Source organism: Petromyzon marinus, chromosome 6, assembly GCF_048934315.1.
Source record: "Petromyzon marinus isolate PM22_M1 ecotype Great Lakes invasive population chromosome 6, UKy_Petmar_22M1.pri1.0, whole genome shotgun sequence".
Lineage (NCBI taxonomy): Eukaryota > Metazoa > Chordata > Hyperoartia > Petromyzontiformes > Petromyzontidae > Petromyzon > Petromyzon marinus.
In genome coordinates, this window is record NC_133672.1 from 7,441,346 (window position 1) to 7,457,952 (window position 16,607).

The 16,607-nt window shown below is 55.2% G+C and overlaps 1 protein-coding gene across 3 annotated transcripts in view; it reads left to right on the top strand.

Annotated features, from left to right (window-relative positions):
- LOC116939593 (uncharacterized) overlaps nt 1-16,073 on the top strand; it is a 40,090-nt gene extending 24,017 nt beyond the window's left edge. For all 3 annotated transcript variants that reach the window (XM_076063200.1, XM_076063198.1, XM_076063199.1), the window contains 6 exons: nt 955-1,162; nt 3,017-3,155; nt 7,983-8,052; nt 9,274-9,320; nt 10,020-10,078; nt 11,588-16,073. In XM_076063200.1, the coding sequence (XP_075919315.1) occupies nt 955-1,162; nt 3,017-3,155; nt 7,983-8,052; nt 9,274-9,320; nt 10,020-10,078; nt 11,588-11,648 (584 nt within the window). In that variant the 3' untranslated portion in view covers nt 11,649-16,073. The remainder of the gene's footprint in view (nt 1-954; nt 1,163-3,016; nt 3,156-7,982; nt 8,053-9,273; nt 9,321-10,019; nt 10,079-11,587) is intronic.
- Nucleotides 16,074-16,607: the final 534 nt, after the last annotated feature.

Below are 16,607 nucleotides of genomic sequence, written 5' to 3' on the forward strand. Positions count from 1 at the left end.
ACCCCAACTCCACCCCCCACCCCTCCTCCACCCCCCCAACCCTCCTACACCCCCACCCCTCCTCCACCCCCACCCCCCCTCCACCCCCACCCCCCCACCGCTCCTCCACCCACAACAGAAGAAACGCTCGACACGCAGCGTACCAGCCCGGAAACCCGCACCTGGATAGCCGGGTGGTGATTTGCGAGATGGCACGTACACTGGGTACTGTTTGAAGTTAACTACCTCATCCGGTATACAGGAGGTTGTGGGTTCGATCCCAACCCTGATGCCTGTATATTGGAGTGTGCATGTCTCTCTCCCTGTGGTCGTGCGGCTTTTCCTCCAGGTCCTCCGGATTTTACCTCCACATTTAGAAACATGCATTTAGAGTATTTGGCTGTTACAAGCCACTTCATTGAGCTATCATTTGTGGCCAGGTCAATCCTGAAAAAGTCCTACACAGCTCAGTGGACCTTACCTGGTAAAATATTTTTTTAAATTAGTTTAGCTTAAAATACTTGCAGTGCATTGTGGGTGGGTTGGGAAGACGGCAAGTGTGGCATGGCGGTCGTACGCGCTGAGGGACGGCTGTGACGCATTCTAATTGGCTTGGATCTCGGCAGTGCTGCCTCCGCGCTTCCAGTAAGAACACGAACGCTCGGCCTACCCCCGCCCCTAGCCGCACTTCACCCCCGCGCGAGAACCCAAGTTCGGAGTCCCGCTTATGACCAATAACAGTGGTGAATATTTGATCCGATGATCCTGCGCCCAATGCCCCGAGGCCGACTCCATCTTAGTTGAGATTTGGTGCGGCGCGTAATCATCGCCACTCGGGAGGACAAAGGTAGCCGGTACTGACCACCCACCTCCCCCCTCGTATGGCCTTTGTTTGTGCTACTGGCGAACAGCACTTACCCAAACAGTCTTTTAAGGCCACACGGGGGGGATCTTTGTGTCTGTGCGGCACGGCAGTCTCGGAGCTGGTGTACTGGCGGGACCCGCGGTGGAGCGGCGGGGTGCTGGGGGCGCTGCTGTTGCTGCTGCTGTCCATCGCGCACCTCAGCGTGTTCACCATCGTCGGCTACCTGGGCCTGCTGATGCTCACCTGCACCATCACGTGGCGGGTGTGCCGCGGCGTGCTGTGCGCCGTGCAGAAGCGCGAGGACGGACATCCCTTCCGGTACGGAGCCCCTCCCTCCGTCACATCCTCTTCCCGTCCTCCTCTCGTCCTCCTCTCATCCTCCCGTCCTCCTCATCCCCCCCCCCCCCCCATGGGAAGTGCGCTCGCAGCAATGAGCAGAGCGCTGCGTGGCTTCACCAAAGCGAGCAGCGGCATCTGCCAAACGTCTTGGTCACCTAACCCACAACTCCTGTGTCAGTCCTGTGACCTGCCAAACGGGCCTTGGACAGTTTGTGTGGAGCACGAGCAGTGTTGGGGCCACCACCGTTATTTGGTGGTGATTGGCGGTTGTTGTTGTTGTTGGCATGAGCGTGGTGTCCTCTCATTGTGTTCATTAGTGTGACCTGTTTTGTAAAGGGACATTGGTCACGACAGTAGCAATGCACCGCACAGTCGAATGGAAATCTGAATGAATGTTACAAATGCCACATTTGAGGCTCTGCTGGTGTTGGTTGGTATGTATGTATTTATGAGGGGCCTGGCCTTGCAGTGATTAGCACACGGGGATGAAATCCCAGCAGCCTGGGTTTAATTTCTGACTTTGCGCATCAGTGGAAAGTGATATGCAAACCTGTCCTCGGTGACCCCGACTTTGACTCGGCCTTAAACGTGGTGCTGGCCACGTTAACTCCCCTTGGTGCCTCATGCTGCCCTTGATGGGGCTGCTTTATAGCAGCACTTGGCCTTGCGGTAAGGGTTAACGCGAGACCTTTGTTTTTACGTGCAAGGCTGCGCAGGAGCTATAAACAAAAACTATAAACTATTTTGATTGTACCAAGTAAGGCCCACTGAGCTATATGGCCCTTTTTTTGGAAACGACCTGGTCACAAATGCTAGCCCAATAAAGTGGCTTATGTGGATATTTATAGCAGCCAAATACTCTAAATGTATGTTAGTTTGAAATGTGGAGGGAAAATTGGAGGACCGGGAGAGAAATCCATGCGACCACTGGGAGAACATACAAACTTCTAATTTACAGGCATCAGGATTGGGATTGAACCCACGACCTCCTGTTTACCAAGGTGAGGTAGTTAACATCTCACGACCTCAGCGACTGAGCTCGAGAAGAGCCAGGCTACTGTGGTACAGCATGACCTGGTTGCTAGGTTACTGTGGTACAGCACGACCTGGTTGCTAGGTTACTGTGGTACAGCACGACCTGGCTGCTGCAGCAGTGTCATGTTTGGCCACCGTGGAACAGGCTCGTTAAGGACATTATTGGGTAGCTGGCACCAACCAACCTGCAACAACAACGACAAAGTAGAAGAGAATAGCTTAAAATAACAAGCAGAGCAGCGGGCGGCTAACACACATCACATTGCTGCAGTGGACAGCATTTGTCAGGCACTCGAGTTAAGTCTTAGCAGCAGCCCGGCCTGTCTCCTGCCTGCAGGCAAGCCGAAGACACTGCAGGTGGTCTCCAATCGCACATAGGCTACAACAAGCGCTGTGGTAACATCCCTGTCACTGTGTGTGTGTTTGTGTGTTTGTTGTGTGTGTGTTTGTGTGTTTGTTGTGTTTGTGTGTTTGTTGTGTTTGTGCATTGGCAAGGGGTGGTGCTGTGGTGCATGCACAACGCTACACTCCCAGAAACCAGGCTTCAGTTTCGGCCTTGGGGCCTTATCAGTGGAAAGGAAGCCTGCCCTGGGTCTCTCCCAAGTCGGCTCGGCCGAATATAAATACCTGATGCGGTATTTGAAGATTGGCACTGGGAAGACGAAGAGTGCCAGTTGCGGTGCCAGCCACCAAACCCCTTTGTGTGCCGTGCTGGCCAGCAGAGGTGCTCTCTTGACGGCGCTTGCCTCGGCAGTCTGCTCAGGCTATACGGTGGATCTTTGTGCGTGCGCGTGCCAGGACGTACCTGGCGGAGGACGTGGATGTGACGCGGGAGCGCATGAGCCGCCAGGTGGAGGTGGCTCGTGTCTGGACCACGGGCGCCGCCACGGAGCTGCGGCGCCTCCTGCTCGTGCAGGACCTCGTTGACTCGCTCAAGGTGCCGCCCCCCCCCCCCCCCCCCCACTTCCCGCGTCGCACCCACTTGGCACCAGAACCGCACACGCAGGGCACCCGCGTCGCACCGGTACCACACACACACGCAGGGCACCCGCGTCGCACCGACACCACACACACGCAGGGCAGTCCCGCGTCACACCGGTAGTACCACACACACACGCAGGGCAGTCCCGCGTCTCACCGGTACCACACACACGCAGGGCAGTCCCGCGTTGCACCGGTAGTACACACACACGCAGGGCAGTCCCGCGTCGCACCGGTAGTACACACACACACGCAGGGCAGTCCCGCGTCGCACCGGTACCACACACACACACGCAGGGCAGTCCCGCGTCGCACCGGTAGTACACACACACGCAGGGCAGTCCCGCGTCGCACCGGTAGTACACACACACGCAGGGCAGTCCTGCGTCGCACCGGTAGTACACACACACGCAGGGCAGTCCCGCATCTCACCGGTACCACACACACACGCAGGGCAGTCCCGCGTTGCACCGGTAGTACACACACGCAGGGCAGTCCCGCGTCGCACCGGTAGTACACACACACGCAGGGCAGTCCCGCGTCGCACCGGTAGTACACACACACGCAGGGCAGTCCCGCGTCGCACCGGTAGTACACACACACGCAGGGCAGTCCCGCGTCGCACCGGTAGTACACACACACGCAGGGCAGTCCCGCGTCGCACCGGTAGTACACACACACACGCAGGGCAGTCCCGCGTCGCACCGGTAGTACACACACACGCAGGGCAGTCCCGCGTCGCACCGGTAGTACACACACACGCAGGTCAGTCCCGCGTCGCACCGGTAGTACACACACACGCAGGGCAGTCCCGCGTCGCACCGGTAGTACACACACACGCAGGGCAGTCCCGCGTCGCACCGGTAGTACACACACACGCAGGGCAGTCCCGCGTCGCACCGGTAGTACCACACACACACGCAGGGCAGTCCCGCGTCGCACCGGTAGTACACACACACGCAGGGCAGTCCCGCGTCGCACCGGTACCACACACACACGCAGGGCACCCGCGTCGCACCGGTAGTACACACACACGCAGGGCAGTCCCGCGTCGCACCGGTAGTACCACACACACACGCAGGGCAGTCCCGCGTCGCACCGGTAGTACCACACACACACGCAGGGCAGTCCCGCGTCGCACCGGTTGTACACACACACGCAGGGCAGTCCCGCGTCACACCGGTAGTACACACACACGCAGGGCAGTCCCGCGTCGCACCGGTAGTACACACACACACGCAGGGCAGTCCCGCGTCGCACCGGTAGTACACACACACGCAGGGCAGTCCCGCGTCGCACCGGTAGTACACACACACGCAGGGCAGTCCCGCGTCGCACCGGTAGTACACACACACGCAGGGCAGTCCCGCGTCGCACCGGTAGTACACACACACGCAGGGCAGTCCCGCGTCGCACCGGTAGTACACACACACGCAGGGCAGTCCCGCGTCGCACCGGTAGTACACACACACGCAGGGCAGTCCCGCGTCGCACCGGTAGTACACACACACGCAGGGCAGTCCCGCGTCGCACCGGTAGTACACACACACGCAGGGCAGTCCCGCGTCGCACCGGTAGTACACACACACGCAGGGCAGTCCCGCGTCGCACCGGTTGTACACACACACGCAGGGCAGTCCCGCGTCGCACCGGTAGTACCACACACACACGCAGGGCAGTCCCGCGTCACACCGGTAGTACCACACACACACGCAGGGCAGTCCCGCGTCGCACCGGTAGTACACACACACGCAGGGCAGTCCCGCGTCACACCGGTAGTACACACACACGCAGGGCAGTCCCGCGTCGCACCGGTAGTACCACACACACACGCAGGGCAGTCCCGCGTCGCACCGGTAGTACACACACACGCAGGGCACCCCCGCGTCGCACCGGTAGTACCACACACACACGCAGGGCAGTCCCGCATCGCACCGGTACCACACACACACGCAGGGCACCCGCGTCGCACCGGTAGTACACACACACGCAGGGCAGTCCCGCGTCGCACCGGTAGTACCGCACACACACGCAGGGCAGTCCCGCGTCGCACCGGTAGTACACACACACGCAGGGCAGTCCCGCGTCGCACCGGTTGTACACACACACGCAGGGCAGTCCCGCGTCGCACCGGTAGTACACACACACGCAGGGCAGTCCCGCGTCGCACCGGTAGTACACACACACGCAGGGCAGTCCCGCGTCGCACCGGTAGTACACACACACGCAGGGCAGTCCCGCGTCGCACCGGTAGTACACACACACACGCAGGGCAGTCCCGCGTCGCACCGGTAGTACACACACACGCAGGGCAGTCCCGCGTCGCACCGGTAGTACACACACACACAGGGCAGTCCCGCGTCGCACCGGTAGTACACACACACGCAGGGCAGTCCCGCGTCGCACCGGTAGTACACACACACGCAGGGCAGTCCCGCGTCGCACCGGTAGTACACACACACGCAGGGCAGTCCCGCGTCGCACCGGTAGTACCACACACACACGCAGGGCACCCCCGCGTCACACCGGTAGTACACACACACGCAGGGCAGTCCCGCGTCGCACCGGTACCACACACACACGCAGGGCACCCGCGTCGCACCGGTAGTACACACACACGCAGGGCAGTCCCGCGTCGCACCGGTAGTACCACACACACACGCAGGGCAGTCCCGCGTCGCACCGGTAGTACACACACACGCAGGGCAGTCCCGCGTCGCACCGGTTGTACACACACACGCAGGGCAGTCCCGCGTCACACCGGTAGTACACACACACGCAGGGCAGTCCCGCGTCGCACCGGTAGTACACACACACGCAGGGCAGTCCCGCGTCGCACCGGTAGTACACACACACGCAGGGCAGTCCCGCGTCGCACCGGTAGTACACACACACGCAGGGCAGTCCCGCGTCGCACCGGTAGTACACACACACGCAGGGCAGTCCCGCGTCGCACCGGTAGTACCACACACACACGCAGGGCACCCCCGCGTCACACCGGTAGTACACACACATGCAGGGCAGTCCCGCGTCACACCGGTAGTACACACACATGCAGGGCAGTCCCGCGTCACACCGGTAGTACACACACACGCAGGGCAGTCCCGCGTCACACCGGTAGTACACACACATGCAGGGCAGTCCCGCGTCACACCGGTACCACACACACACGCAGGGCAGTCCCGCGTCACACCGGTAGTACACACACATGCAGGGCAGTCCCGCGTCACACCGGTAGTACACACACACGCAGGGCAGTCCCGCGTCACACCGGTAGTACACACACACGCAGGGCAGTCCCGCGTCGCACCGGTACCACACACACACGCAGGGCACCCCCGCGTCACACCGGTAGTACACACACACGCAGGGCAGTCCCGCGTCACACCGGTTGTACACACACACGCAGGGCAGTCCCGCGTCACACCGGTTGTACCAGTCGCGAAGATTTTTCTTCGCCTGCAATTCGTCTGCACTCTTACCCTGCCCTTTGGTTCTTTCGGTAAAATCACGTCGGTATAAATAAAAATTAAACAAAACAAATGACGACGTTTCGATCGCCACACAAGCGATCCTCATCAGGTGGAACAACCACAGCAAGAAAATGCTGAGGTAGGCGGGAGAGCTGCCGTGGCAAAATGTTATATAGGTAAGAAAGGGGGGAGAGAGAGGGGGGGGGGAGGGGGGTGGGTGGGGGGCCGCGTGAGCGCAAGGGGAAGAGGACGTGAGGCTGATATTCACCCACAAAACACTTGTGCCACACTCGCAATGTATCGGCACCACACCCACAATACCACAATGCACCTGTGCTTCATCCACAATGCACTTGTTCTATCCTCGGCGCATAACAATTCTTGCGATTTGATCATTTTGCCTCGGTTCGGGCCAGTGCTTCAATTCAGGAATAACACAACTCGCGCGTGATCCTGCACTAGTCGGTTCGAACACGCGCGGTTCGATATGCGTGACGTGTGCGTGAGAAAGCATTTTAAATCGCACCCGCGTGTGTCCACCGCGCCGGGCTTGAGTGGGCGTGCGCGTGCCACACACCGCCCGCGCTCGGTGGGCGATGCACACGCTGTGCACGCACGCCGTTCGGCGAGTAATGCGCGGTGCGTTCGTTCGGCCGGTGGCTATATTGGGCATGGGCTTTTACGTCCGCGTTGAGCGCATTTGCTGCGGCGAGCATCAGTCTCGTCATCCGCACCTTCCACTGAGCGGGATAATGAGCTTAGCTTTCAAAGCCCGGGCCGCTGCAGGTTGTTACACAATCTGGCTCGCCTGCAGCGTCAGCGGTTGCTGTGTCGATGATGGACGTTCCTCATGATCCCATTCCTCCTCCCCCCCCCCCCCCCTCGTGACACGATCTCGCTGCCTGTGTTCGTAAGCAGGTGGCGTGCCCTGTGCATTTGTCCGGATCCCCACACGGGGACGGTGTGGGTTTATTTTTTTTTAAACCCAGTTGCTAGGCTCCACCTCGGCTTAACTTTTCACGCGTTGAAAGCGGCAGCTGCCCGGCAAAGTATAATCTCGTGCAGGAATGCTCAACACGGAATTGTAAAATACAGTTGAGGCACTTGCTGGGTGTGGTGGCCAGGAAGATGGTGGCACGGCAAGCCGAGTTTTGCTCCTTCGAGGCTGCGACATCGGTGTCTGTCGCCCCCAGCCACCCGTTCGTCTGAACTCCAGCAGTGGTTATTTTACGTGTGGGTGTAACTGCTCGAGGAGCAAATCCAGCAATGTTGTTTCCTTCTCACGAGTTTGTGCTTTCTCTGTCGTCCAGTTTGCCGGCGTCCTCTGGCTCATGACGTACGTGGGATCTGTGTTCAACGGCCTCTCTCTCCTCATCCTGGGTAACGCGCACGCACGCTCGTTTGCTCGCTCGCTTGCTCCCTGCCAGAGCCGGCGTTGCGTCGGATTTGACTTTACTCTCCGATGGTTGCACAACCGCCCATGTTGTACAAACCCACTTTGGGTTTGCAACAGAGCGACACGTTGTTGTGTGCCACGCTTTGCGATCGCAGTTCATTTTCATTCAGGAACAAAACACAGCCCAAGCTGCGATGGACCCGAGAGCACCCCCCTACCTACCCCATTCTCTTGCCGAGATGGTCGCGTCCATGTAGCTCGCCGTAGCCAGAGAGGGAGATGTTTGTCGTCATTCTTGCCCTGGATATGCTTCGGTAAACCAAAAAATTAGCACTAGGCATTGACGAGGAAAGCATTTGTTAAATGTTGCAAGTAAATAATTTAAGGAAAGTGTCATATTAATTTGCATACAGAACAAGCAAAGCATGTTCGTGGCCTCCAATTCGGCAGTTGGCCACCATTTAATCTCTTGTAGAGGCATTTACCTTGGCAATGCTGGTAAGCCCACATGACCTAATTTTCAGCCTATCACAGTAATGCGTGTGCAACATAAAAACAATGTAGTGTTACATGTTGGCATTCCAATAGCTACGTGTATATCATACATCCTTGGTTCGTAGCAGTTAGCCTATCATTCACATATCAACTCGGAGATCAGTATTCAAAGAAACTTGGATAAAGAGAGCAGTTCAACTTTGGCTTCACTCTTAACACTACTGAACGTTAACTGCTCCTCTTCTTTGGTTCTTTCATTCTATGTGACTTTACCGAAAGAACCAAAGAAGATTAATCCTTACAGTCACGAAAGCTTTAAATCGAAAGTTAACTGCCCTGTAAAAGCTGAGCTGGTGCCACACGGCAACCCACGACCCAAATCCAGCGGCGCGTCACCGTGGGTTTCGTGGCATGCTGGAGCGTCGTTATTTTATTGAGCAATGGGGAGAAACGTCACCACCGCGTGGTGATAACGCAGGAGGCCCGAGTCATGGCGAGCACACCCCCGCTGATTGAGAATCGCCAACCCACTATTGTCCGTCCCACACCATCACTTCCAAATGTTTTCCCAGTGTAAAAAGTGACTCTCTGTCGTCGCCCCCACTGCAAAAATCTTAGCATGGGGCCCTCCTCAACGAGAGTCCTGGGACTGGGTAATCAAGAACAAGAATAACACCACCGGTGTGCGTCTCTCTCCAATTCTCCACCAGGTGTGGTGCTCCTGTTCAGTGTCCCCATCGCCTACGAGAAGAAAAAGGTGAGAGGCCGACATTCGGCGCCTGTAGGCACTCAAAAGTCCCAGTGGTCTCCAATACAAACGAGCACCGAGGCAGGGCGTTGCTCATCTCCTGTCACGGCCCTCCCAGAGCGAGTGGAGGAATTCCACATTCCTATGGTGGGGCGAGTGAAGCCATAGGACAACCACTGTTGAATTTGCCACGAAGTGGAACTCGTTTATATAAACCCTGGGGGGGTGATTGCCTGAGTCAATCCACCCAACCAAGGTTTGAACTCGCCCTCCGATTGCGGATCGCTCACTCTACCGCTGATCCAGTGTGTGTGTATGTATATTGTGTGTGAGCGTGTGGGGGGAGCGGTAGCGTAGCGGTTAGCGCACTGCGCTATGAACCTGATGACTCGAGTTAGGTTTCCGTTCATGGTCAACACCAATGGCGATTATCTGAACTGGTCCTGGGCCTCCCCTTGGTCGACTCAGCGTAAAATAGGAACCTGGTGCAGTGTGTAAAAATATCGCTACTAGGGAGACAAAGGTGGCAGGCGTGGTGCTGGCCACCCTTCCCTTCATGTGCCGTTCTGGCCTTAGTCGGTGCTCGCCAACAGCATTTGCCCCCAACATTTTTTGAAGGTTATATGGAGATCTTTATCTTTGTATTGTGAGTGTGTGCGTGGTGAGTGTTGAGTTGCACACATGTAACCGTGTTGTTTCTCACCCCAGACCGAGGTCGACCATTACCTGGCGCTGGTTCAAGCGAAAGTGGACGATGCAACGGCACGGTAACGGATCCCCGAAGCCGCATCCGTTCCCAGACGATTTGCTTTGAAACCCTGTACAATGTTTCCTCGCCATGAGCGCCGTGTTTTAAATGTGCCGCAAGAGGCGCTTTGGCAGGCCGCTCGCACTCTGGCGAGCTCCGTTCGCTGTCTAGCTGGGTCGCCGCCCTGCATCGCACGCCATTGGCCGACGCCCGGCCGCACCAGTGTAATGGCCCAGCGGGGGCGAGCAGCAGGCCCGCTTGCCGTGCGACGTACGGTTAGTGGCGTCCATCTGCCGAGATGGCAAGGGTTAGGCGGCTGGAAGCAACTGCGTCGCGTGCAGTTTCCGTGGACCGCAATTTGTTTGGTGGAGCGACGGCGCGGTGGTTAGCGCAGTGCGTCGCCAAACCCCGGCCTCTCCTGAGTTTGATTCCCGGCCACGGCCGACGTCCGTGACAGTGATGTCCAGAATGTCTTGGTGGCAATAAAATGTTTAGTCAAACTGTATTGTTGAAGAATAACTAAAGGAGAAAAAAAGGGAAGAGAGAGTTTATTCAATCACCTATTTTTTTTTTAAGTCGGAATGTGTTTGTCATCTGCCGTATACCTGCCGCGGTGTTTTTGTGTACACGTAGATCTGCGTGTGATGCGGCTCTCGAAATATTTTTGTTTAAGACAAAAACAAAACAAAATTACTCTTAAATTTTGATTTAAAGCTTTCGTGACTGCAGTAATTCATATTCTTAGCTCTTTCGGTAAAGTCACGTTTTATATATATTTTATTATTTTATTGTTTCCCTTCAACGTGACTTTACCGAAAGAGCTAAGAATAAAAATTACTCTTCTTGGAAAGGTTGCCAACCCCTGGTCTCGGCAGATGCAAGGTCAACAAGAGAAGTCGCTGTTTTTAGTTTATGCTGGGAGAGTCCGCTTCCATGTTGCGTTCTGCAATCACTTGGCTTCTCAACCACGTCAGAATTCAGTCCCGATCCCAAGCTGAGTTTAAAGAAAACTTGGCGAGTCTGCTTGGATGCAGCTGTTGTGAATATGTTAATTTGATCATCCTGGCTTAACTCAATTTGTCGACATCATGTTTCGTGAAAATGTTTGTCCATTGCCTCTACTTGCCTAAATGTATTACTTACACTTTTGGAATGTATTTTATATTTGTATATTTAAATACTCTCAGTGCAATTTACCTTCTTGCTCAGCCTTATTCACGTTGTTGCTAAATTACTGCCAAAGTTATTCTAGATGTGTAAAAATGTAAATGGGTTTAAGGTATATTTTGGTGTACTTAAATTGACATTAGAATCAGAATCTTTCTTTGTCCTGGAGAGCCTATGAAGATCTTTTTCACGGACGTCTTCACGTAACCCTGGAGGGGTCCGCCCCCGCTTTGTAAAAGAGACCAGTTAATCGAAGGGTGGCAACCGACGGTCGGGGCGCGTGGCTCTGGACGCGTGGCTCGCGAGAGGCAGTGGAACCAGACCGACTCCGTGGATGTTGATTCCCTGTTTTGTGCCGCAGAGTGAAGAGCATGATTCCTGCCGCCCTTCGTCCAAACGAAGCAAACTCCTCGGCCAAGTGAAAGCGCAAGCTCGACCGCGCTCGACCGCGCTCGACCATCGCCAACCCCCCCCCCCCCCCAACTGAACAAAAGCTGACGATAGCCTAACACTTCCGTTGTTACTCCGTACGTTTGACTTAAAAATTAAGTAGGATACCAATTTGCGTGTGACGTAACAAAGTGCATGAAACTACCAATACTTTAGAGTTTTTATTTAAATCGAGTTTTCTTTTGTGTTTTGTTTATTCGTCCTCTTAAAATCCTTGAGGTACCGTGACGAATTGTAAATCGCATTTGCGTTGTCAATGTTGCCACGACGGTCGCGTAGCGCCGCGCAATGCCGTCATCAAATGTAATCCAGAGAGCTGCCGTGGAACACGGCCGTCAGCCTCGAGTAGTCCGCGTCAAACGCATTCTCGTTTTAGATTACTTAAGAAAGCAGACATCGGTAGTAAGCTGAATTGGTGAACCCCGAGATCCATGACCGCACTCGATCACTCGGTCACAGTCCGTCGCAACGTGCAGCTCTTAATCAGCGGTGGCGGTGGTGACGACGGCAGCATCCGCGCCAGGCGTGCAGGACGAGTCTCTGTGTCCGCTGCCGTAAGGCCATGGGGCTTGGAGAGCGGCTCTGCCGGGGGGTGGGCATGCCCGGGCCCCCACGGCCCCCACGGCCCCCACGGCCCCCACAGCTTCCACGGCCTGGACGTCTTGGCGAAACCTTTTAGCACCGTTTTTTTGTTTTCCGAGTCTTGAGCAACACCTGAAGAAATTTGGCCAAATTTCTCCTGGGTGAGTCCACAATAGCAACCCAACTTTATAAGTCAAATTTCGTTTGGATTGAATCCCCTTCACGAGCACACCCTACCCCCCGATACCCTACCCCCCCCCCCCCCCCCCCATTGATGACGGACGGACATCAACACTTTCCACGTGATTTTCAAAGCGTTCGGAATATATTAATTTATTAACAAATTTCTGCAAGTCAAACAGCATGCAGTGGTGGCCGTTGAACAATTTGTTTGCTGAAATGTTTTCTCTCTGTGGCCGCATGGGCCCTTGCAACTGTGATTCCTGTTTCTGCAAAACAACGTGCACTCACTCTCCGATTTGCCGTCTCCTTCGCACCAAAGGGAGGCACGGGCCACTTTCGTATAACCACGTTCAGGTCACCTAACTAACAACATAAGCTATGTGTACAACCAATTTAAAATATACCAAAATAGCTCGAATTCAGTATTCTCTTCCTTGTTTTAAAACAAATGTATACATTTTGGCAAATGGATGTTGGAGGTTAGAGTCAAAATGTCAAACGGGTCTTCCCGCTTCCAGCCCTGAGCTGGTGGTGAAATTCCCACACTCCCTTGGACGAGGGCCGCTGTATTTATAGACAACTACCGTTGACCTCCCATAAAGTGGCCCTCGTTTTTATTGACCGTGGAGGAACGCTTGGCCGAGGCCACGATTTTGAACTCGCAGCCTTTCCGATTGTAAGTCGAGCACGGGGGGGCCCCTGGCTGGATACGCCGGAGGTATTGACCCCCTGGGATACTGGTCCTGAGCGTTGCTCTCTTACCGGCAGTGTTCAGTCTCACCGTGTTTGGGCCCTCAAGCCACCTTGAGTCTGATGTATCACTGTTCATCACGCGAACCCGCCAGTCAGCCCACCACGGTGCCAGCCCACCAGCCAGTCATTCGGCCAGCTTGCCAGGCAGCCAGTCAGCCAGCCAGCCAGCCAACCAGCTCGCCAGCTCTCCAGCAAGCCGATGAGAGGAGCGTGAGCTGCAGCACAATGCGCCGTGAACGTGACCCCACTGCAATCCTATTTTTGTCTTTGCATGCGGCACACCACCCACATCACCCAGGCAAGCCTCTATATTGAATTATAAGCACAGGTTGGTAAGAAAACTAGCACATCGAGTAGATTTATGACTCATCTCCTGGTTAAAAAAACACATTTTCCCTGCATATGTGGGGCTATTCCCCCCACCTCAAGCTTCCTAGCAAAACAATCCTCCTGGGAAAGGAAGATATGCCGCACGTTAAAAACACAAGAGCCCATTGTCCTTTCGTCTCTTTAATCATTCCTCGCTACAGTTTTGCCTCTTTTTTTTCACCAATTTGCTAAAGAGCTAGCGTAGCGAGTGATCAGCTGATCGCGTTCGGTCAAGCGCAGCAGACGTTCGACCCGCGGGGCGACGACGCCGCGTTGGCACCACCGAGGTCGTGGCTCTGTCCGCGGCCTTGCGGCGTCCGTCACGGTTCTCACGCAGCGCGTTGGGGTGGTCACCCCGCCTGGTCAGCCATCCGCTCCCCGTACAGCCTAAACAGACTGTTGGGGCAGGTGCTGTTAGTGAGCACCTAATGAAGGCCGGCACGGTACGCGACGGGGTGGATGGCCAGCGCCACCGTCCTTTCCCCCGTGGCTGGGAGAGGGTTGTAAGGCTGCGCAAGTTTGGCCCTTGAAGGTCGTCGCGTGGACGGCCGAGGTTATTTGCTTCGGGCAATTCGGTGTGGCAGGCGAAGGAGCGGCGTCATTGGGGGGTGGGGTCGCAGGTTCAATGCATCATTGCTCTAAAGGCCGGGTCGCAAAAGCACAATCGGTTTACAAATGACAAAAGTTGACCATGACAAAAAAAATCAGTTTAAACAAGACAAAGTCTGACGCTAAACACGGATTACGCTGGAGCTTAACTAGACGCGGGAAACGTTGAATCGTATTTAATTCTGCGATGAGCGTAACATTCACGCCGATGTTGACGCGAGGCGTAGTCGTAGTTTTGTGTAGCATTGGCAATGGTGGACGTAGTGGGGGGGGGTAGCGGTTTGCACTTCATGGCGTTCGCTTTGAGAGCGGGTGGCACAGCAGCTCAGTGTTGCTCCCTCTGGCACCGCGTGTCCCCCCCACCTCTCTCCCCCCCACTGCTCAACGCGCGCCTTCAAGCCTCGGACTCGCCACGCGAGGCTTCAGTTCCTGCAGTTGCTTGAACATTTAATGTGTCGCGTCGTCCCCAGCGCACTCCGAGCGGAGGTGCGTAATTACGAAGAGCGAGTCCGAGGGATTTTGCAAAGTTGCCCGAGGGGTTTTTCCAAAGTTGCCCCAGGATGGCCGGCGGTTGCCAGGTGACAGAGAGAGAGAGAGATGAGCCGAGTGAAGGGAGCGAGAGTCGGAGGGTCTCCGTGGTCTGGCCCTTCCTTGCCTTCGCAGCGATTGGACCCCGACGGTCGACGCCGCCAAGCGCTTTATCGAACCGTGGATTCGCATGCCGACGCTCGATATGGCAGAAGTGTTTCATAATGTGAAGCGCGTTCACGTTTTTTCGGCAGAATGTTTATGCATCGGCGCAGTGATTTAAATTTTTTTCTTTTTCGGGAGAGAGGTTTTCACGTTTAACTACTAAACAAAAAAAAACCACAACAAACCATTTCGTCGATGTATCAGGATTAACGAGGGCCTTGTCCACCGTGATCTATCGGTCTCTCCGGCGCTTTTGTGTCCGTCGTGGAGGGGGGGGGGTAGTTTGAGTTTTTGTTGCGTCCGGATGGGTGGTGGGGGTACTGCGCGGTTTGTGTGCGCGAGAGTGGTTTGAATGATTGCGGCTGGACAACCCCCTTGCGCTTTGCCTCCGTTGCACACGCTGACGTAGCAGCGGCTGGTTTACCGGAGCCGGCGGGGGGTGGTGTCGGCAGTGTGGGTTTGTGTATCCCCGGGGCTGTTTTCATTTGAAGGAAATCCCTCTTTGTGGGGAATCCGTTGTCGAGATGCCCCAGGCGTTTTGGGAAGGTCTGTTGGGCTCGCGACACCCGCATTGTGTCCAGCGTGAGCACGTGGCTGGCTAGGTGTGGCGAACGGCAGGTACCGGTCGACTTGACAGTACCGTGAAAACTTGACGAAGCGCGCCTTTGGTTGGGATTTGGACAACGTTGAAGACCCATCGCAGAAACGAACCGCTGACAAATATTCAGTTTTCACACAACGTAAAAATCAACGTAAATAAAACCGTTGGAAAAAGTGACATCCATTGGCTCGATATGGAATGTCATTACTCCTAAGTCTCCTTTGGGAAACAGAAGTCGCCGGATCTGTTTCACTCTCCCGACTAACCAAACGTAATTGCAATGAATGATATAGTCTTGTGTATATGTGCGTGTCAAATTATGAGTGTCTGTGTGTGTCATCATAAGGCTGTAAGGGCATGTTGAGTGGCACCGATCTGCTCGTTCGTGCATTGTGCTCCTCCCACGCTTGATGGAATGCTGTCGCTCGTGAATGGCTGTCGAAGCTACGGTACGGTAATATTGATTTCACACACAGCTGCTTTAGTGATCGTGCGACGTTTGTTGTTGACAACATTGCTGCTGATGCACCTTCTATAGCAAAGTCGAATGTCAGCTTGTGCTAGCCTTATATTAATGGTAACAAATAAAGTAACCGCGTGTTTACAACATGTTTTTTTTTAATGACTGCGCTCCCACATCATCGTTCCATGACTACCAAACGCCATTCACGAAGTGCAGAATCGAAGTGTGGTACGAGGGGGCTAATGCCATCCCACAGGACGGGGCTGGCACCATGGAGGGACCTGGGTTCGGATCCAGGTAGCCACCCGTGGTGAAACCGGGTTCTCAAGTGCTGTTTAATCACGTTTCAGCCTGATCAGCAATTACTGCACAAAAAAACATTTGAAATTAGTCTTCTAACTTAGATTAGATTATTCCAGCTCAAAAACAAATATCGGAAAGATTGGCACAAGTCACTCTGGCGAGAATTTAAATCGTGTGCCCCTTGTGTGGATACGAGCTCGACTTCCGAAACGATTCTGTGATGTAATCCAGAACGAGATCCACTTCCTACTGAGAATTCCCATTTGCAGAAGTCGTGGCTTCTGACAACAATGTCCCTATTATGATTGGAATGTACCGTGTTTTGGGATATTTTTTTAGACGCGCAATATCCTCTGCAGCCCTTTTTTTAGTCTG